We start from the raw sequence: 22388 nt of genomic DNA, 5'->3' as shown, positions 1-22388 counted from the left end.
CTTCCAACTGCTTCCAAGTCCGGATTGAGCCTGGTGGCAGCGATGTGTACCACCCGAAAGCCGATCCTGTGAGGGACCGTGCGAAGAACCTCACGCGCAGCTCGTCCGATGCTGAGATCGTGCCTGATTGTGCCAAATATCGGCTCACATGCTCGATGGAGCTGGAACCATCCGATCCATTAAACTTGGTGAAATCGGGGAGCCGATATTTGGGTGGTAGCGGGATCAACTCGTACTCGTTGGGGTACGGCTTGGAATAGCCGATTGTCCTCCTTTTCGGCATCATGCCGAACTGGTCTTTCGAGATTGTACGGATCTGATCCGCGGTGATGGCTGCAGGCGTCGAACTCCGAAGATTCGCCGGGGTGGCATACTTAGCCATCCATGCTTGCTTTTCCAGCTCTGAGCCAACTGCAGGAGCTGAGCTCTGGAGGTTTGTCGGAGTGGCATACTTAGCTAGCCACGTCTGCTTCTCAAGATCTGTTCCCGAAGTTCCTCCTGCTGTTCCGGAAGTCCCTGCTGTTGCAGCCTGGTTCGAGAGTGCCCAGTTACTGCAGTCTGGCACGTATGTGCACGTGTATCCGTGAGGGATCTCCTTAGGCGCCTCATGCAAGAATTGGTAGTCACTAGGGTCACCACCGATCTTGTAGACGACGTATGCCGATGAACTCGGCACTTCTGGTGCTGCCAACGCGAACGGCAGCGGTGGACGGGACCGGAGTGGCATCTCTCCTTGGTGAGTCCCCGGAGCTGGTCCCGACGGAGAATACCGATGGCTCATGATTTCCTGGATCACGCGCGGAGCGACACGCTCCAAAGTGTTCACCGGGCTCTCGGAATGGCGGTGCAGCGAATGAGCCACCATGAAGTTAATCTCTCGACGCGAGGACCCGGTGCGTTCTTCCGACGGGGCGGACAGGTCCACTCCATCGAGCGCGCTTCGGTGAGAACCCTTTCCACCCGATGCCATGTGAGCGGGTTCGTGAAAAGAGCCGATGAGGTCGGCTTCGAGGACTCGCTTTGATCTCGTCATGCTTCTTCTTGAGCTCGCTCGGTCGGATCCTCGTATTTGACCGGAGTGCCTTCCGCCATCTCGGATGTAGATGGCGATGCGGTTGATGTCGAAGATTGTCCCACCGGGCGTGCCAGAATGTGTTGCGGTCAGAAACCCACCGGCAAGCAGCGACGGGCAACACAGTAGAGCCGGGAGGCTCCCAGGACTGCGGCTGGCCCCGGTCCCTCCGAGCGACGGCCCGCAAAGCCTCGGCACGCATGTCCGATGTTGATGCAAGGGCGTGCCACCTAACCTATACCTGGTCAGGAAGGTGTTGGATGATGCCTCGCTTAGTTTCCTGCATGGCATACACGTAAACATTAAATACGAGCCTCGATCGGCTCTCAGGTTGTCCTGTGAATCGGCTCAAGGAGCCGATCCACCCATGATGCGTACGAGGTGTACGATCAGATGGTGGTCCTGCTTGATCAAAATAAATCTAAAACGACCTACTACGATTTAGGATTTTCACCGCATAATCGGAACATCCTACTCGTGATTGAGCCTGGCGGCCACGCACGGTGATCGTAAGCCGACCCTAGACAAGGCCTAAAAACCAACACGAAGTTGATCCTCGGAACATCCGGTCTAGGGGTAGCAAACTACACCCTACGCGCCACTGGATCCTTCAACCCGTTTGTAAGGCCTAACCATGCGGATATTAAACTAATCCTTGAAGAACAAGGAGCAATCATGACGGATCGGATCTACTAAATAACGATCAAGCGGGGTGCCGCCCTTACACCCAAGATAGGTGTAAAGGCGGCTAGATGTCTAAGGGTCGCACGACGATAGCATGTGATACGATGAACAATGCTAACCCTAAAACACCTATGATAACTACGTTGCTCGCCATCAAAAAGGCTTCAGCACGAGCAACGCATGGACGACGAATAAACGTGTGCTGCCTAGATCGCAAGATGCGATCTAGGCAGCATGATGCTTACCCGGAAGAAACCCTCGAGACAGGGAGTTGGCGATGCGCCTAGATTGGTTTGTGGTGAACGTGATTGTTGTTTATTTCATAAACCCTAGATACATATTTATAGTCCGTAGACTTTCTAACGTGGGAATAATCCCAACCGGGCACGAGCCCAACTCTGTCTAAACGACACGTATCCTACTATGTTACAGATACACGGGCAAACTAGCCCAAACTTTGTATACAAGGCCGATTCATGTATTCCTTCTATGTATATTCTTCAAGCCCATCTTCAATTGCGGCCCACCTCTGATCCGGTCAAATTCTGGTGATAACACCTGCGCGGAACTCGGACCCGGTGGGGCGGCTCCCTTCCTCGCGGTGGAGCGGCGCGGTGGCGCCTTCCCCGGCCTCGGCCAGCGCTGCCACGGCCCTGGCGGTCGGCTGGGTAGGCATCTACAGCAGCGGCGCCTCCCGGCGCTCTGGCCGCCGGTGACTGTGGGCGCGGGCGTGGTGATAGCCGGATATGGGCTTGTGGGCCCAGATCTAGGCCTGGTAGGGACTGGCCGAGATTCGCTGGATCTGCGAGTGGTCTGGGGCGTGCTGCTTGTTGCGCCTCCTCTGCCTCCATGTCTCTTCGTCGGCTTCACCCGGGCTTGTTCTGGGCTTGTTGGGCCCAAATCGGTCCTTGGTCGTGCGTTATCGGAGTCCTGCCTCTCTGGGGCTTTCGGCAGTTTGTCATCGTTTTTGGCGATGTTCTGGCGTTGTAGTATGCGACGTCCTTGCTGGCTCGCTTGGAGGCTGTCCCGGGGATGGCGCGTGGTCGCCGGGGTAGGTAGCATGTCTCGGACTGCAGATGCTCTCGCATTGCGTTCTTCCCTTCGATTATCTTGGTCGCACTAGTGCAGGAGTTGGCGCGTTGGTTTGGTGCGGTTGTCGTGGTGCCTCCGTCCTAGCGACGTGGGGCATTTGGATCCGGGTCTGGCCGGGTTTGGCCAACCAGATCTCTCGTTCATCATGCGGATGATTCTAGTTGAGGCTAGATCATAGTGTGGCTTTGGTTGGAGGTGTCGTAGTGAGTTCTGTTATGTCGGCTTTGTGTCCTCGCAATGCTGACCATATTTTGACCTGGTAGGATCTAGGTGAAAGCTAGCATGGGCTTGCCATTGCTGGTGACGGTGTCACCTATCAGGTGTCGTTCCCTTGTTGAAGGCGTCCTGATGTTGAGCCCCCGTTTCGAATTGAAGGATTCCGTCCCTCCGCCTCAACCTGCTAATCTTGGTGGCCCCGCTTCGGGCAAGCTTCTCTTGTAGTGTCTTGTGGATCGCCCTTTGATCACTCGCTGGTGTCCTAGCCCTCTCACCTTGTCAGCCTGGCTGCTTATACATGGCCCTGCTTTGGTAGTTGACGGCTCACCTAGTGCCTTGGGGGGTTTGCTAGGTCGGCATCTGGCCGTAGTCTCGGCTGGTGTGCCTATCCCAATGCCATTGGAAGATGTTGTATTTCTGGTCTGGACCTAACCCGAGCTCGGGGGCGGTGGTTCGGGGTCTAGGTGAAAACTTTGTAGGACCTTGGTATCTGCCGACACGATGACGCATTCCTGCGCCATGTACCTTCTTAGAGGCATCGCTGCAAGACCCCCTCTCCTTTGGATCCTCAAGTTCTGCTAGGATGCTGGCCCGTCATAGAGTCCCCCTTGAGCTGTTGTGTTGATGCGAAGGAGGTTTGCTGGCGTGGACTAGGACGTGCTCGCTCCAGTGCAACAGGAAGACAAGACTCCCTCAACCTGACGCTTGGTGGTGTTTTTTGTGTTGTTAATTTTCGGTTTGCCTTGCGTGTGTGGTGTAACTTATGGTGTAACTTGTGGCAAAGCCTTATTTGGAGCCTTTCCTCTAAGTTTCATCAAATCTCACGCAATTAAGAAAATATAATTTTTTCGATAAAGGAGAAAAAGACAACTGCAGTTGGGAGAAAATTGGTGTCAGAAAAAGCTACACTTTTTTCTAACACTGTGATTACCTCTGCTGAACTGACGTAATCACAAAAATATCTTACAGAGAACCCTGGAATTTTTCTCGGCTTCGTCGGGGATTAATCAGGCGCACACTCATCGTTGTGGGCGCGCCGCTAATGGAGCCCAATCCCGATCCAACCGTGGTGCTGCACGCCTGCTTGGGCGTGGGCCACCTGATCCCCATGGTGGAGCTCGCCAAGCTCTTCGTCCGCCGGGGCATCCCCGTCGTCATCGCCATCCCGACCCCGCCGGGGTCTGCCGCCGGTTTCTTCGCCGCCTCCTCCTCCGCCGTCGCAGACATCGTCGCCGCCAACCCTACCATCGCCTTCCACCACCTCCCTCCCCCGGACTATCCCAACCCGGACCCCGACCCCTTCCTGCAGATGCTCGACGTGCTCCGCCTAACCGTGCCGCTCCTCCTCGCCTTCCTCCGCTCCCTCCCTTCCGTTGCCGCGCTCGTCCTGGACCTCTTCTGCATCGACTCCCTCGACGCCGCCGCCCAGAGCGGCGTCCCGGCGTACATCTACTACACCTCTTCGGCCGGCGACCTAGCGGCGTTCCTCCACCTGCCCCACTACTTCGCCACCACGGAGGGGAACTTCAAGGACATGGGCAAGGCGCTCCTCCGCTTCCCCGGCGTCCCGCCGATCCCGGCGTCCGACATGCCGCACACCGTGCTGGACCGCGCGGACCGGACCTGCACCGCGCGGATCGGGCACTACGGGCGCATCCCTGAGGCGCGGGGCGTGCTGGTCAACACCTACGAGTGGCTGGATGCGAGGACCGTGAGCGCGCTCCGGGAGGGCGTGTGCGTTCCCGACCGCCCGACCCCGCCGGTGTACTGCATCGGGCCGCTGATCATCAAAGGTGCCGCGGCGGAAGGCGAGCGGCACGCGTGCCTGTCGTGGCTGGACGCGCAGCCGGAGCAGAGCGTGGTGTTCATCTGCTTCGGCAGCCTGGGCGCCGTGTCAGCGGCGCAGCTGAAGGCGATAGCCCATGGGCTGGAGAGCTCGGGCCACCGCTTCCTGTGGGTCGTGCGGACCCCGCCCGATGACCCGGCCAAGTTCTTCATGCCGCGTCCGCCGCCAGACCTAGACGCGCTCCTCCCCGAGGGGTTCTTGGAGAGGACGCGTGACAGGGGCATGGTGCTGAAGATGTGGGCGCCGCAGGTGGAGGTGCTGCGGCACGCCGCGACCGGCGCGTTCATGACGCACTGTGGGTGGAACTCCGTCCTGGAGGCCGTGTCGGCCGGGGTGCCGATGCTGTGCTGGCCGCAGTACGCGGAGCAGAGGCTGAACAAGGTGTTCGTGGTGGACGAGATGAAGGCCGGAGTGGTGATGGAGGGGTATGACGAGGAGCTTGTGACAGCCGAGGAGGTGGAGAAGAAGGTGAGGCTGGCGCTGGAGTCTGAGGAAGGTGAGAAGCTCAGGGAGAGGCTGGCATTGGCGAAGGAGAAGGCTGCAGAAGCAATGGCAGACAGCGGGTCATCCCAGAAGGCATTCGCCGAGTTCTTGAAGGATCTGAAGCTCTCAAAGTGATCAAGCACAGAAGATAGCAACAAGCATGGTATTGGAATGTATTGCTTTGAAGGTTTGCATCAATTCTCATTGTGATGGTGATATGCTACGCAGATTAGCTGCTTCAGGAATTATACTCTTGAAATGGTACAGCATAGCTGGCTGTGCTTCAAAGTCCCAAACTGAAGCTGTGAAAATGCTCTATCACAATATGTTGTTGTAACTTTCCTAATAGAATGCATCGATTCACAATTAACAGTCTCAGTGAAATGTTTTATTCAGCACATTTCTCCGTGATGATCTGCTGCAATTACTATTCGATTTTACTCATACATTTCTGTGATCAATCAGCCCTGGTGCACGGGATTTCAGGGTTTGTCTGTTATAAAGCTTGATTAATTGTTTTCTCCATTCTGCACACTGTTATTCTCCAAGTCCCTCAGGGATTCGGCAAATGCCACTTCAGACGAGCCACCCTCACTGATCGTGTACAATGCCATAGAAGCGCTGGCAGGCAGCAGGTTCTTGAAGATGACCTTCGGCGAGTTCTTTAAGGATTTGAAGTTCTCAAATTGATCGAGCACTGAAGATTGCAACGAGATTGCTCTTAGAAGGTTTGCATCAATTTTCTCTCTGAACTATGGAGTATGAATTATCTCTTCTGATGTTACAGGCTTACACGAGGTGGTGAGAGTAGTTAGGCTATGCAGATTAGCCGCTTCAGAAAATAACATTCTTGAAATGATTCCGCATAGATGGCTGTGAAAACTCCTAACATTCCCCACTTATGCTGTGTAACAGTTTACGATGTAATAAACTGCTGTATTTAGCACATGACTCCTTGATGATCTACTGCAGCTATTATTTCAAGTTTATTGGTCCAGTTGCTTTGAGGCTTTGAGCCCTCCTGCCAAAATCATAGCTATGTATTATGCTGTTGATAAGATCTGTACGATCTCTGGGAGATATGCTATGCAAACTAGGTGCTTCAACAATTGTACCCTCGAAATAATAGCCATAGCATAGCTGTGCTTGCAAATTCCAAAATGAAGCTGTGAAAGTACAAGCTCAGTTTTCCTCAGTTATGTTGTATCACAATATGTTAGACATTATGTATCACAATATGTTAGACATTAGTACAATGCATCGATTCAGAATTGCCAGCCAGAATGATTTGGTTCATTCAGCCTAGGTGCAACTGAAACACTGATATTTTTTTTTATGAATAGCAAAAATTCATTCTATCGTTGGGTCGGAGGTTTGGTCCGGAAAAATTAGAAACAAAACGTCTACCGCATTGAAGTTTATAACGCTGGATTTCCATGAAAGTATAATTCTTCCCATCAGTATCCTTTTGCCACTGCAGGCAGGTTAGTTCCTCTGTCGTGGGTACTGGAATCCCGGTTCGGTATGTTTGTGCACATCCAACTTCTCTATAATCCTCATGAGAAGTTGCTACTACTGATTTGCATTACTCTTGAAGGTGTGCTTGCAAGTTTGCATTACTCTTGAAGGTTGTGCTTGCAAGTTCTAAACTGAAACCGTGAAAAGTGCAATCTCAGTTTTCCTCAGTTTTGTGTCACAATATGTTAGACATTATTATAATGCATAGATTCAGAATTGACAGTCTGCGCACATGCCTGCTTGATGGTTCAGAATTGATACAGTAATGCAAATCCAACTTCTCTCTGATGGAAAATCTGTGATGTCTGAATTTTACAATACGTGACTACCGTTCTATCAAAGTTCATCAGTCATACAGCCTGTTCAATTGAATTCTCCATCCTGCTGTCCTCCAAATCTCTCAGGAACTCAGCAAATGCCAGTTCAGAAGACCCGCCTGCGCCGATCGCGTCCACCGCCATCTTCCTCGCCTCCGCCAGCGTCTCCCTGAGCTTCGTCCCTTCCCCCGTCTCCATCACCAGCCTCACCTTGGCTTCCACCTCTTCAGCCTTCACCATTCCTGTTTCGTACCCTGCCAACGCCACGGCGATCTTCATCTCCTCCACCATGAACACCTTGTTCAACCCCTGCTCAGCGTAGAGCGGCCAACAGATCATCGGCAGCCCGGACATGATCGCCTCTAGCGTCGAGTTCCACCCGCAGTGCGTCACGAAGGCGCCCACCGCCTCGTGCCGCACCACTTCAGCCTGTGGCACCCAGTTCTTCACCACCATGCCCCTGCCTCTCGTCCTCTCCAAGAACCCCGCCGGAAGCAGCCGCTCCAGGTCCGGCTGAGGGAACTCGCTCTGTTCCTCCGGTGGGCTCCTCACTGCCCACAGGAACGGGTGCCCAGAGCTCTCCAGCCCACGGGCGATCTCCTTCAGCTGCGCCGTGCAGAATGCGCCCTTGCTGCCGAAGCAGAGGAACACGACGCTCTTCTCCGGCTGCGCGTCCAGCCATGCCAGACACTCATGCCGCTTCCCGCCGCCGTCCCCGATGCCCGCGCCATCGTTCACCAGTGGCCCAATGCAGAACACCCTCGGGGTCGGCCGGCCAGGAACACAGACGCCGTCGGCGAGCACTTTCAGGGCGTTGGGCTCCAGCCAGTCGAAAGTGTTCACCAGCACGCCCCTCCCCTCCGGGATGCGCCTGAACTGGTACAACCTGACCTTGGTCGGGTCACTCTCCTTGTCCTGCATCGTCGGCGGCATGTCCACCGCGCGGACCGGCGGCATGCCGGGGCAGCGCACGAGCGTGTCGCCCATGTCCTTGAACGACGGTAGGTCAGGGTAGCTGTACGGCAGGTTGAGGAAGACAGCGAGGTCGCCGGCAGCGGAAGCGAAGAAGAAGTAGGCGGGGACATCGATCTCGGCGGCGACGTCTAGCGCGTCAACGCAGAACATGTCGAGCAGGAGAGCGTCGGCGCCGGGGGCGGGCATGGAGAGGAGGAAGTCACGAAGCACGGGGTTGGCGAGGCGGAGCGTGTCGAGGCTGCGCTTGACCGGGTGCGCGGCGGGGTCCGGACCAGGCGGGGCGGGCAGGAGCCGGAAGTCTATGGAAGGGTTGGCCGCGGCAAGGCGGGCAACCATGTCGGCCGAGACGGCGTCGCTGTCCGGCGGGTCGACCACGGCGACGACGACGTTGTGGCCGTGGCGCAGCAGGTGCTTCGCCAGCTCCACCATGGGGATCAGGTGGCCGACGCCCAGCGACGGATAGAGCACGAACGTCTTCGCCGGAGCCATGGCTGATATCAGAACGGGGCGGAAGAGAGAGAGAAGTCCCACAGGTGTTTGACACGACCGTAATTGCAGGACGACCACACGGTCGTTTGATATATGCTCATTATAATGGAAGATCGAAGTAAGTGGTGAGAAGGCTTTTAGTGTCGCACGGCCGTTTTCGTGAGCAATGACGATGGACTGACTGACCGACTGCCTGACGGTGACAAGAGTCTTTATGGATTGACCATTGGTGCCAAGCTAGTTTTTCTTTTAAATAATAATACTTTTTAATTAAATTTCAGAAATAATACATGATTTTTGAAAGAAAAAATACAGTCTCAGCGTGGCTGCCATCACCCAAGGTCTGGATCCACGACTCCATGTTCGGATCGAGATCTTTTACCAATACCCACGAAACAACTCAATCTTGAAACCCTAAGTCGCCATCTCTCTCTCCCTCCATCAGTTTTGGGTATAGATATTTTTCCCAGCAATGGTCCGATGGAACTCAGTGGTGCTTCTCCTTTTTATCTCCATGGTCTAACGGTCCTTGGAAGGAAGACGAGGATAGAAACTACTCTTGCCAGTTAGCGAGAAGGGAGGGAGACGACGGGGTAGAGGCTTTCTCGCTCGGGAGTTAAGGCAGGCACATGAAAATGAAGTAATCACTCCGGACTTGTATTTTAGAAATAGCTTTAAAAACTCTCCGGAGTTGAAAACCCAAATAGAGGGAGTACATTGTTTACGTTAGTGTGTAACACAGCTAAATTTACAAGGGTCCAACAAAGTTTGCAAGCCATCAAATTAAAGATAGATGGACAATTCAAGATTTGCTAGATTTCATAAACTTGTAGTTTTTTTATATTGGTGTGTAAAAACACAATCGAGTAACATCTGTACACAATTTGTATCAGCCTCATTTTCATACTCTCTCGGTCTCAATCATTTGTTTCAATTTTTTCTAGATTTGTATGTGTTGATACATATCTATCTAGATAAAGTTAGGAAAACTAAGTTGGGACAAAGAGTATTAAAAACGGAGTTTAGACTAGAGGAATTGAGGAGGTAATTGGTAGTAGCAGCCAAAATTTATACCACAAGAGCATCTCCAACAGTTGTGTGTTAGGTTGCGGTAATAGTGATACTTTAATTCAATATGTATTGTAAGTTTTTTTTTTTTTGAACTGGGTGAGCTTTATTAATTAGGCAACAGTGGCATTACACTCATGCAAAAGGGAGTCCAACGCGCAGGGAGGAACAGCCTCATGCAACACACCACGCTCACGCTTACCTAATTGCGCTAAATCATGCGCCACCTTGTTACTCACCCTAGAAACCTTACACACTTTCACTACTGGCAACACGTCCAGCAAAGCCTTTGCTTCCAGCAGCAAACTCCAGTTGGTTGATCGGTCCTTCTCTGTAGAGGTTAACACATCAATGATCCTTGCGCAATCCGTCTCAAGCACTCCAGGACACTGCGGGTGTGCAGCCAGGTAGCGAATTCCTTCTAGGCATGCAAGTATTTCAGCCTCCTCCGCACTAGCACATGGTGGCAACGTTTTCCATTCAGAGAATAACACCGAGCCAGTCGAGTCTCTCACCACCATGCCAGCCCCGCCTGCAGTATAAGACGTATTCCATCCAGCATCCACATTGACTTTGATCCATCCAGCCTCTGGTGCCTGCCAGTTCGATGGCGCCACAGTCACCCGTTCAGCTGCTGGTGCTAGGAGTAGCATCGCAGCTTTCTTGCCTTTTCGATCAGGTTCTGGCACATCTGGATGGACTGAGGCCACATAGTTCTGGAGAAACGGAACGGACGCAGCAATGGATGCCTTCCCATCTCCGTGCACGACATTGTTCCGATGGTGCCATGTACGCCACAACAGGAACAAGAGCTTGATTCGCATGTCCTTGCTCACACCATCTAGTAGCAGAAGGAACCAATTCCGGCCGGTGTATCTAAATGCATCTTCCCGTGGCAAAGTCCATGCTTGGCGCATACCATCGCGGAGAGCTCGGGCCAAGGTGCAGCGCACAATGGAATGATGGGCATCTTCACTCTCAGATCCGCACACTGGGCACGTCGGTTCAATCCTCGGAATGCGGCGATGCAGACTATCGGTGACAGCCAGCGAGTCAGTAGCTAGACGCCACGCAAAAATCCGCACCTTCTGGGGGACCGGCGTCTTCCAAACTAGGTTCCATATGCTCCTTTCTCCATCTGGTTCAGCACTACTTTGTCCACGACTAAGGTCTTGGGATTTGGGCTGCATACCCAGCCAATACGCGCTTCTGACTGTGAAGACGCCTGTGGTCTCAAAGTGCCAGGCAACAAAGTCCTCTGACACTCGCTGCGGTAGCTTGATTTGCAGGATGGCTTCAGCATCATGGTGATAGCAATATGTATTGTAAGTTATGTGATCTAGGTTTAAGAATATATACCGTTAAAATGTAATTGTCTACTCTCTTTCGTCAGTCTTTTTGCTTGAGCTGGCACAATATCAACACTAAATATTTGCAGCTTCTATGTAAAAAGATCAAATGATGCACTTATAGGCCCATGAGCCTAGATGTACGTCAAGAAAAGCCCATTGGCCTAGATATTAAGGGGATGTTGAAATGTTATATTGCCTAGTCTTTTTTATTAGATTGGTCTTTTGATTGAACTAGCTAGATCATGAAACTCAACGCGTATAAGTTTGCTATCTCTTTTCACCTTGGACTTTACACTTGGATTGTTGATTATCTATGTAGGTAAATCATGTTTTCTGTGCTTTATTTCGTACCACATCGTCCTAAATCCTACATGGCTAATGATGGGTCCCAACTTACGGGGTACATAGAGAAGCAAGAAGCCTGGGCAAGAGGCCCATGCACTGCACACACATTCTAGTCATCTTCCTAGTCAAGCCGGCCTGGAGATCAAATTCTTCTCTCCTCCTCCCGCCAAAGGTGGAGAGAGAAGGTGCCATAGGACGGCAATATCATCCGGTCGTCGTAAGGACAAGAGGAATGAGGACTGCACTGCCCTCATCTATCACCCCCTCCCTCCTAGACACACAATAAGATACAGAGGGACGCGCCTCCGTACCTAGGACGTTACCAAGGTGTCGTCATTCGCTCACCTTACTGTGTGAACATGTGAACCCTCTGCCAAGGCATGTGTCACCATACTAAGACTCGTGGGTCTTGGTATGATGGAGACGTGGCTTCTTCCTCTCCGAGAGTGAGGCCAATCTTCCACCATGAGGCCGAAACACACATAAGCTTATTCGAACATACTCTCCCGCTCTCAAAAAAAGAAACGAGACAAAGTGATATTTTCCACTTTCCACCTTTCATAGCTTGATCTCTACCTCGAGAGGAGAGACAAACACCGGCCTACGTCCCACCAAAAGTCATCACCCCATCCATACATACGAGCACCTCACACATATCAATGCAATCACCACCATCAAGAAGTAGGGTTGTTAACAACCATCTATTCTCGGGGCCTGAACCTGTATACTCTCGTGTGCATGAGGTTGTTACCCCATTAGATTGTGGTCCAATCCCTCTAACTACATACAAATTTACAATCATGAATCAAAACCCTGAAAACAAACATATTATTTGTGTCGGCGTGATGGGTTAACAATTATTACGCAGGTTGAATTAAAAGTGTAAGAAGGTAGATGTAGATATATGAAAAATAAGGGAGGGTAAGAAACGTAGTTCAATATGAACCCCTCATATTTTGAAAGAAAATATAAAAATTGTAGAACTTTACGTTTTGGGCATGCTAGATTGAAAATGTGAATATTTCAGTGGTTTCACTTTCATTTATATTTTCTCTCACTTTTATCTATGGGTGCACTACTTTTGTCGTTTTAATATAATAGAGTAAACTTTTCAAATGTGAAATCATTCCAAAAATTGCAAACGGAGGCCGAGCTACATGTAGCCCTTCATTTTAAAAATTCGGAAATCATAGTTTATGTTTTAAAAAATTCTAAAAAAAGTAGAAAATGATGAAATCTACAAATGTGCAAAAATCTCAATGTGAAATTCTTGGAATTTTTAAAATAAAGACTATTTGTCCACTCTCAAACTCATTCGCATTATTTAGAGACCAATTAGGGCATCTACAATGCGAGCGCTAACAATGAACGCTAGGGCCGAATTCCCAGCAGTTAGGCTTAAATCCCAGTTGATCCCGGGAATTCTTCTTGCGTCGCTGCTACCTATTCCGTCGGGCGCTCTCCCTTTTTCGTTCCTAAAAAACCGAATCAATCAGCTCATGGCCCTATCCAAGCGCAGGAAAAAATCTTTTAAGCGCTTGAAGTTAGCGTCTCGTGACTCTTAGATGTAAATTCCCCCGTGGTTGATTTTATTTTGGATACTTAAGCCCCTGCCTAAGAGCCCTTTATTGTACATGCCCTTAGACTATATGTTAAGAGCATCTTCCCGCGCGCCCCATAGCGGCTTCGATAGCGTTTTTCGGGCCGGTGTGGTTTTTAGTCTCGCAACGATGCGCTCCAAACGGCGCCGGCTAGTTTTCGAGTCCAATAGAATCGCCGGCATCCCCGTGTCGGCCCCTTCGCGTAGGGCGCGACGCGCCTCGCGGCACGACGGTTTTCGCGGGTGGAGGCGCCTTGTCAGCGAGAGGACGCGACGGTTTATCGGCCGCGACGTGTGAAGTTTGGTCATCAGCGTTGAATGGTCTCCCGCGCGGAAACCGAGGTGGCAACGAGGGCAGCGACTGGCCACGCGGCGTCGAGTCGCCTACGCCGCCGTAAATGCGGGTAGTTGGCACCACTATTTAGTGGGTACGTCGTCCACCACCGCGGTGCTATCCTCTCATCTCCACCACCGCCGTCGCGCCATTCTCTCCTCTCTACCTCAAAAATGTCGCGCCGTCTTAAGACGACGTACTCCATGCTTGGCCCCAACGGCCGCGCGCTGCCTGCGGCGCCTCCACCACCACCGCAGCCGGAGCCGAAGCCGGAGCCGCAGCCCGACGAGGCCTACAGCTCCGACGATGATGAGGACCCATGGTTCGCGGCGTGGCACGAGGCCTACGTCGCAGACGCGGAAGCTAAGGCGGCGGAGGAGGCGGCGCAGTGGGGCGAGCAGTCGCAGGCCCCCGCCGACCCGGAGCAGGCGGCGATCCTGACGTCGTTGAACGTGCAGCGCTTCCAGAGGTTGAAGGAGGAGCAGCGAGAGTTCGTCAATGACGCTAACCCCGAGCACGCCCTCGAGATCTCGCGCCAGCGAGCGGCCACGGAGGAGGCGGGACGCCTCCTCATGAAGGCGGAGAGACAGAAGCTCTACGATCTCAACGCTCATCGCCACACTTTGGCGTTTGCCCGCGAGCAAGCGAGGCGTGCCGAGAACGAGGTTTCTCGGCAAAGGATGGAAGATCGGGGACATCGCCGCCGGCAAGCTCCTGCGACGACGGCTGCCATGCTCCACAGCCAGATGCGCGAAGCAAGGTACGAGAGGCGGGCACGGAAGCATGCGGCAAAGGCGAAGAACGACGACGAGGCAGGCCCATCGCGTGCCCCAACCGACGGCCAGTAGATTAGGATTAAGTTTAAGTTTTATTTAGGTTTAAATTCGAGTTACTTTTGTATAAATTTCGTATGAATTTCGGTTTTTAAATATCATTTTAAATTTAAATTTCTATTGGCACTATACTATATAGCGCGTCGGTGTGAAAGTAGCATCCCAAGTAGAGAATGTTCTGTCAACAATCCCTATACAACAATATGGGCGCTCCTGTCGGTCGCCCCGCCGGTGGAGATGTTGTAACCACTCATAGCACCAACACTGACACCGAGTCGGTGGTGTGCCCGTGTGGGTGCGCGATTGCATCGACGACCATGAGAGCAGTGGGCGAGCAGTGTCTTCATCCGATGAGCAATCCCACATCCTATATTAAAGCCACCGATTTTGACTTGGTAGGTATAGGTATAATTCGTCATGATGTTTTTACATTTCGACCTTAGTATCGCACTGTTCTCACCAAAAATTCAAAACCTTTAACCTGGACCGAACATGAAAATAATGAATAGACATTCTGATCCGAGATGATGCGAATTTTTCATTACTATGAATGTGAAAAGAAAGTATTCATTGTTCTTTTTCGGTTGCTCATAATTTTTTTAAGAATGCATGAGTGTTCCATTTAGTTTGATAATGATGAAGAATGCATTTTCAAAAAACAATCCATAATTTTTCCCAGTTCACTCTTTTTGCTCATCCTAGGAAAAGAGAGTTTTCATCACATTTTGGTTTCTCAGGATGTGTTTACAAATTTTTTTAATAAAGAGAATATATTAATATCACAGAGATATCAATTACACTCAACCTCTACACAACAATATGACCAAAAACATCGGGATGCACACATCCAAAAAAGACAAAAAAAAAAATCCTGCCACGGTCACCAATCACTCGCAACAACAACACTCTAACCACCACAAAAAACAACACCTACTCGTATACGAATATCAAAATGGAGAACTATGAACACAAAAGTTGTGTGCGGCATTGAGATGAAGCTACTCGTCGAAAAAAATTTGAAATGCGCGAACGGCTGTGACAAATTTGACTAAATTCAGCCAAAAAAGTTTCAAACGGGACAAGAAATTACCATTCAATACTCCACGAAGCCAAAAACCGTTCATGGGAATTAATTCATAGCATCTCATCATATTTCAAACGATTGACCATTTTGTAGATCGGAGAGGATTAAAATAATCTAGCCACGATAGGGTCCATTTTGCTCTCGCTCGAGCCTGGCCATGAAAAACGCTCGATTCTAGGGTTCTTTTTGAACTAATTTTTTGGTTGCTTTAAAATTCGTGCGATGCAAGAAAATTTTCACCCATGGGCAACCAAATGACCAGTTTTCGTTTCCCTCAATACGAAAATGGATCCCATACGAAAAAAGGCTTTGTGACCAACTAACGAGGCCCCAAGAATGACACGAGGAAGCAGAGGATAAACTATGGGCAGTGCATCATATCAAGGACTGCATGATGTGATTTGCATAGACATATACTCCTGTAGCGTATCTTCGGAAAATAGAAGTACCATCTCAAGGCTTTGCGTGGCAAGCATCGCTCGCCCGCGTGGCCGCTCTCTAGGAAAAGGCTTCCGTGTACAGCAAAAGAACTTTTGTGGCATTTGTTCAGTTGATGGCTCTGAATGAGTGATGTGACGCGTGTGGCATTTTTACGTGCGAGCCGGAGATGATTGTACCAATCCCTGATCCGTCCACCACCTCCCCGGATCGGAGTAGGAGAAGAAAAGCTAATTGAAGCTTCAAGGCACTGAATCATAGCAGCTGTGGTAGCATCCAGTTCCTCCTCCATGGAGAAGACCGTGGTTCTGTACCCCGGATTCGCCGTGAGCCACTTCCTCCCCATGATGCACCTCGCCGGCGCGCTCCTCCAGCACGGCCACGCCGTCTCCGTCGCGCTCGTCGACCCTGCCGTCAACCCGGACGCCGCCTTCCGCGCCGTCGTCGCCCGGGCCGCCGCCTCCATGCCGTCCGTCCGCTTCCACACGCTCCCGCTCGTTGAGGGCACGCCCACGCTGACGCCCGACGCGCAGTTCATCCTAAGGTACCTCGACGTCGTCGGCCGCCACAACGAGCACCTCCGCGACTTCCTGAGCTCCACGCGCGGCGTGCACGCCGTGGTCGTCGACTCGCTCTCCGCCGAGGCGCTCGGCGTCATTAAGCCGCTGGAGATCCCAGGCTATGTTCTGTTCACCTCCAACGCCGCCGCCCTCCCCGCCTTCGTCCAGCTTCCGGCAGTTCTGACGGAGGCCCAGACGAGCATCAAGGACCTAGGGGATGCGCCTATCGAGTTATTCGGCCTTCCGCCCATGCCGGCCTCGCACCTCTTCGGCGAGATGCTCGAGGACCCGGAGAGCGACGTATGCAAGGCGACCATGACCGCGCTGTACGGGATTCCGGAGGCCGACGGCATCTTGGTGAACACGTTCGAGTCGCTGGATGCTCGGGCGGTGGCCGCCCTCGGGGACCCTCGGTGTCTCCCCGGCCGTGTCATGCCGCCGGTGTACTGCGTCGGCCCATTCGTCGGCGGCGTCGGTGACGAGGTGGCAAAACAGCGGCACGGGTGCCTGGCGTGGCTCGACGGGCAGCCGGACCGCAGCGTCGTGTTCCTCTGCTTCGGGAGCGCGGGGCACCACTCGGAGGAGCAAATCAAGGAGATCGCCGTCGGCCTGGAGAATTCCGGCCACCGGTTCCTGTGGGTCGTGAGAGCACCGTTCAGCAACGAGCCGTCCGACGACCCCCGTGCCGGCCTGGACCTGGACGCCACCATGCCGGACGGGTTCTTCGACCGCACCCGCGGCCGCGGCCTCGTCGTCAGGCAGTGGGCGCCGCAGGCCGACGTGCTCCGGCACGCGGCCACCGGCGTGTTCGTGACGCACTGCGGGTGGAACTCGGTGCTGGAGGGCGTGGTGGCCGGCGTGCCGATGCTGTGCTGGCCGCTGTACGCGGAGCAGAAGATGAACAAGCTGCGCATGGTGGGGGAGATGGGGGTTGCCGCGGAGATGGTTGGGTGGCAGCGGGGGCTGGTCGAGGCAGCCGAGGTGGAGGGCAAGGTGAGGATGGTCATGGACACCGAGGAGGGCAGGGAGCTCAGGGCCCGCGCGTCGGCGCACAAGGAGGCCGCGGCAGCGGCCTGGGACGACGGAGGGTCGTCGCGCGCGGCCTTCACCCGCTTCCTCTCGGACGTCGAGAGCCGGCACGCGACGTGATCCATGAGGGTGTTCCGTGAGCTTGCTTCGATGCATTTTTACAAAGCGCGTGTCTTTATCTTAGTTGACTGAGATTTTCTTAAGTGTTAGTTATTTTAGAAAAGTGTAACTGTAGTTTAAAAAAAATGCAACTCAATCTAGTTTTATATTTCCAGCAGAAAAGTGCACTTGCACTTTTTTAACAGAGAAAAGTACAACTCATGTTCTTTTTTTAAGTGATTTAGACTTAAAAAAATATCAGTTAACTGAGACATAGCAACACCATTGTACAAAAGTGCGTATAGATTACATATTGGATTTCGTTAAACTTTTCCTATAATTTCGGTCTATTGTTGGATTGGACGGACTACCTCTAGATCTTGTGAGAACTCTTAATTTTTTTGGTATGAATCATATTTAGCAATTGTACTTGATCTGAAACCATGCAAGCTAGCTCTTTTATTCTTATTATCTGCCCTTAATTGCTATTGTTTTGATGCTGCAACGGATTCAAAAAAAAATTAGAGCTTACTAGGAAGAGAAGAGAGGAAAAGGACGAGTTCGTGTTCTTACATTTACCAATAATATTGTACTATCACAAAAAAAAAAAGTACAAGAGGGTAAGCAGAGAGAACTCAGTGGCATATGACTTCATAGAAAGTTTTACCTAGTTGACAAAGGATACACAAACACAAAGTCATTCCTCGCTACATATCATGGTGTGCGGTATCACTTGATGGAATGGAGCCATGGACACCATCGCCCAACCAACTACCAAGATTCATTTAATCATCAACACATTTTAGTGTGAAACAGTTTGGAAAGGAACATTAAATACTATAGAAGAGATTTTCTATCCTATATGTTGCCACTTCCCACTAATTGAACAACCAAGTGAAGATCACTACAGCCACTATAATCTTGCACAAGATAATCAGAAGTCAACATGGTGACTGAGGAGTGGCTTGACAATGAAGATGAAGACCTTATTCCTGTTGTTAACTACAATTTTAACACAAAGAACCACCTGCCCTAGTAAGTTGCCGGAAAAAAGCATGTACGAATGGAATTGACAAAAAAAGACTACCTTATATGTGGCGGTAGGTCCCCCAGGCAACACGTGGCAAGCGCGGAGCGGACCGTATTATTGCGAGTTAGACGTCTATGTTCGTCTGACCTCCTTCGAGTTCTACTTGCCCTCTGTTACCACGAAACCCTAAGTCTACAATCTGTAGGCATTGACGAGTTAATCCCTCGTAAGAGATGTTGTTGCAAAGATTTTTAAATTCACATGTTTCATGATATTTACACGCATATATTTGCAATTGTGATTATAGGGTATTAGTTGTGGTGCCCTATTTTAACATCATCTGGAATCGGTGCTTGGTGCCCTAATATATTGTAAAAAGTAGGAAATGGTGTCCTAAAACTGCTTTTTGGTGCCTTTGCATTTTTTTTACGGCTTCACTTCGGAACTTGCAAGCACTATGGCACATCATTTGAAGAATATAATTGTAAAGCAGCTAATTTGCATAGCATAAGACCCAGAAATCACACACGTATAGCATCATATCGACTCCCGGGTCGCTCACGCGAGGGCGGCTCCGAAGCCCACCCACCACCCCAAGAGCACCAGATCCCGATCTCCCCCACCGATCGCTACCGTCGCCGATGCCGGTGGTGGCGGCCACGCCTTGCTATCGAAGGGCGGCGGGCAGGGATGGCGCGGCCCGTCGGGCTCCCTTCGCGTGGGGGGATCGACATCGGGGCGGGGCGGCGGCGCTTGCTGGCGCGCGGCAGGGAGGCGTGGAGGAGACAATGATGGGCGCGCGCGGTGGTGGGCTGGCGGCTCCCGCGTGCGGTCCTGTCTCTCGGTACCACTCGCGTGCTCGATCTGGGGCCGACCTGGATCCTGATCTGCGCCGGCACAGGTCAACCCGTTCCATTTGTTAGCCAAAAGCCGGCCGGCGGTGAGGGGGCTGCTGGCCTGGCCAAATAATGGTGGTTGTCCTAGGGTTCCAACTCACGACAAGGTGAAGATCTGCTAGTTGCGAGTTTCCGTTTATCTGGCTGGAGTGTCGTGTTTCGGAAGTCGCCTTCGGCGAACTCCTAGGCAATTCATGGCTGGAGATTGCTGGATCGAGTGGGATTCGGTCGTGCGCACCCATGTTTTTCTCTGGCCGTTTGGTTTCAGAGGGAGCATGGAGCATGCTTTCTCGTTTCGTGGTGAAGTCAGCCGGCGGGAAATGTCATTGAGGTCTGGACCTGAGGACTAGTTTTGGTGGTTCCATTCTTTGTGGCGACGAGGAATTGGCTTGGTGGGCTGTTTCTTGGAGCAGCGACACCGTAAGTGGAGGCCTCTGCACAAGAGAAGTTCAAGGCCTTATCTCTCAGTGTGAAAATCCAAGGTCTACCTTTAATTGGTTGCGTCTGGCAATGACCTTGTTGAAGACGTTGTTTTGTGAGCTAAGATCTTTGATTGGGCGACGACGCCGCTTGTGCACTGTTTCCTTCTTGGAGGCGTCGTTTTTGGAGAAGCTGAACTTTTGGTGCTGTCTTGATGTTGTTAGTACTGCTGCTTCAAAAAATAGATCACTGTAGCGGGACTTGTGCATCCGGAGCATTGCATTTGCAAAGGCTGGGTGTAATTGGTATCTTCATATTAATATATTCGCTTTATCGGAAAAGGTATAGATCTTTCTCATCGTCATAAGAGATGCTATTTTGTATTCTTATATCCATTCCAGACAGGCTCAAAGTAATTATACAAGTAAAACTAAGATAATAGCTGCAGCAGATCAAAGAGCTTGTGCTAAATGTCAAGTTTCAATTCTCAATCGATGCACTGTAAATTGTGATGCATCATAACTGAGAAATGCTATATACTCGAAATCACACCACCACCTCCTCTAAACCAGTAACATCACAACGGATTGTTCATACTTCATAGTTCAGAGAGGAAATTTATGCAAACCTTCAAAATCATAACTTTCTAAGACTCGTCGTGTTTGGTCACTCAGTGAGCTTCAGATCCTTCAGAAACTCGGCGAACGACGTCTGCGACGACCCGTTGTCCGCCATTGCTTCTGCGGCTTTCTCCTTCGCCATTGCCAGCCTCTCCCTGAGCTTCTCACCTTCCTCCGACTCCAGCATCAGCCTCACTTTCTTCTCTACCTCATCAGCTGTCACAAGCTCCTCGTCGTACCCCTCCATTACCACCCCGACCTTCATCTCGTCCACCACGAACACCTTGTTCAGCCTCTGCTCGGCGTACTGCGGCCAGCACAGCATCGGCACCCCGGCCGACACGGCCTCCAGGACGGAGTTCCACCCGCAGTGCGTCATGAACGCGCCGGTCGCGGCGTGCCGCAGCACCTCCACCTGCGGCGCCCACATCTTCAGCACCATGCCCCTGTCGCGCGTCCTCTCCAAGAACCCATCGGGGAGGAGCGCGTCCAGGTCTGGCGGCGGGCGCGGCATGAAGAATTTGGCCGGGTCAACGGGCGGGGTCCGCACGACCCACAGGAAGCGGTGGCCGGAGTTGTCGAGCCCGCGCGCGATCTCCTTCAGCTCCACTGCCGACACGGCGCCGACGCTGCCGAAGCAGATGAACACCACGCTCTGCTTCGGCTGCGCGTCCAGCCACGACAGGCACGCGTACCGCTCGCCTCCGCCCGCCGCGCCCTTCACGATCATCGGCCCGATGCAGCGCACCGGCGGGGTCGGGCGGTCGGGGACGCACACGCCCTCCCGTAGAGCGCTCACGGCCCTCGCCTCCAGCCACTCGTAGGTGTTGACTAGCACGCCCTGCGCTTCAGGGATGCGCCGGTAGTGCCCGATCAGCGCGGCGAACATCTGGGTCGCGCGGTCCTGGACGGTGTGCGGCATGTCGGACGCCGGGATCGGCGGGACGCCGGGGAAGCGGAGGAGCGCCTTGCCCATGTCCTTCAAGTTCCCCTCCGTGGTGGCGAAGTGGTGAGGCAGGTGGACGAACGCCGCGAGGTCACCGGCGGATGAGGTGTAGTAGATGTACGCCGGGACGCCGCTCTGGGCGGCGGCGTCGAGGGAGTCGATGCAGAAGAGGTCGAGGACGAGCGCGGCGACGGAGGGGAGGGATCGGAGGAAGGCGAGGAGGAGCGGCACGGTTAGGCGGAGCACGTCGAGCATCTGCAGAAAGGGGCTCGGGTCCGGGCTGGGGTAGTCGGGAGGCGGGAGGTTGTGGAAGGCGATGGAAGGATTGGCGGCGACGATGTCTGCGACGGCGGAGGAGGAGGCGGCGAAGAAACCGGCGGCGGAGGCCGGCGGGGTCGGGATGGCGATGACGACGGGGATGCCCCGGCGGACGAAGAGCTTGGCGAGCTCCACCATGGGGATCAGGTGGCCGACGCCCAAGCAGGCGTGCAGCACCACGGTTGGATCGGGATTGGGCTCCATTAGCGGCGCGCCCACAACGACGAGGTGAACAGTGTGCGGCTGAGTAGAACCCGGCGAAACCGAGAAAATTTCTAGGGTGCTATGTAAGTAAGATTTTTTTTTGGATTAAGTTGCTGTAGCAGAGGTAATCGCAGTGTTAAAAAAAGTGCAACTTGGTTTCTGACAGCATTTTTCTCTCAACTGCAGTTATACTTTTCTCCTTTCGAAAAATTATGTTTTTCTCAATTGACTGGGACTTTTAGTCCTTGTACAGTTTGTTTTGCCTTATGTATATATAGAAAATTACACCGTATGAGCATTCCTTACGGTAAAGATGTCAAAAAAAATTAGTAGAACTTCACATACTCCGTAGCAACTTACCAAAATGCACTAAAATTATTATTTTGTTGAACTATGTGAACCGTAATTGAAGCAAGGTTGTGTAGGAGCGCTACACCTGGGCATTCCTCGGGCTGGGCCAGATTTCGGGTTAGGCCCGAAAAAGCCCGAACCTAAATTCTCAAGCCCGAGCCCGGCCCGG

General features: G+C 52.3%; 4 protein-coding genes across 4 annotated transcripts; 2 read left to right on the top strand and 2 right to left on the bottom strand.

Annotated features, from left to right (window-relative positions):
• The first annotated feature begins 4055 nt into the window (after positions 1-4055).
• Positions 4056-5837, top strand: LOC124677989 (anthocyanidin 5,3-O-glucosyltransferase-like). The gene has a single exon (XM_047213958.1). The coding sequence runs from the start codon at positions 4107-4109 to the stop codon at positions 5526-5528; it is 1422 nt and encodes a 473-aa protein (XP_047069914.1). The 5' UTR covers positions 4056-4106; the 3' UTR covers positions 5529-5837.
• A 1299-nt stretch (positions 5838-7136) lies between these two features.
• On the bottom strand, positions 7137-8699 carry LOC124677886 (anthocyanidin 5,3-O-glucosyltransferase-like). The gene has a single exon (XM_047213863.1). It carries the CDS (start codon positions 8690-8692, stop codon positions 7262-7264), a length of 1431 nt encoding a protein of 476 aa, XP_047069819.1. The 5' UTR covers positions 8693-8699; the 3' UTR covers positions 7137-7261.
• Positions 8700-16036: 7337 nt separating this feature from the next.
• LOC124682444 (UDP-glycosyltransferase 88B1-like) lies at positions 16037-17455 on the top strand. Its single transcript, XM_047217127.1, has one exon. It carries the CDS (start codon positions 16037-16039, stop codon positions 17453-17455), a length of 1419 nt encoding a protein of 472 aa, XP_047073083.1.
• A 2741-nt stretch (positions 17456-20196) lies between these two features.
• On the bottom strand, positions 20197-21906 carry LOC124682443 (anthocyanidin 5,3-O-glucosyltransferase-like). The gene has a single exon (XM_047217126.1). The coding sequence runs from the start codon at positions 21866-21868 to the stop codon at positions 20447-20449; it is 1422 nt and encodes a 473-aa protein (XP_047073082.1). The 5' UTR covers positions 21869-21906; the 3' UTR covers positions 20197-20446.
• Between the last annotated feature and the right edge of the window lie 482 nt (positions 21907-22388).

This window comes from Lolium rigidum, chromosome 1, assembly GCF_022539505.1.
Source record: "Lolium rigidum isolate FL_2022 chromosome 1, APGP_CSIRO_Lrig_0.1, whole genome shotgun sequence".
Taxonomy (NCBI): Eukaryota; Viridiplantae; Streptophyta; class Magnoliopsida; order Poales; family Poaceae; genus Lolium; species Lolium rigidum.
The sequence above is the reverse complement of the archived record's forward strand: the minus strand, read 5'-3'. Positions and strand labels throughout refer to the sequence as shown.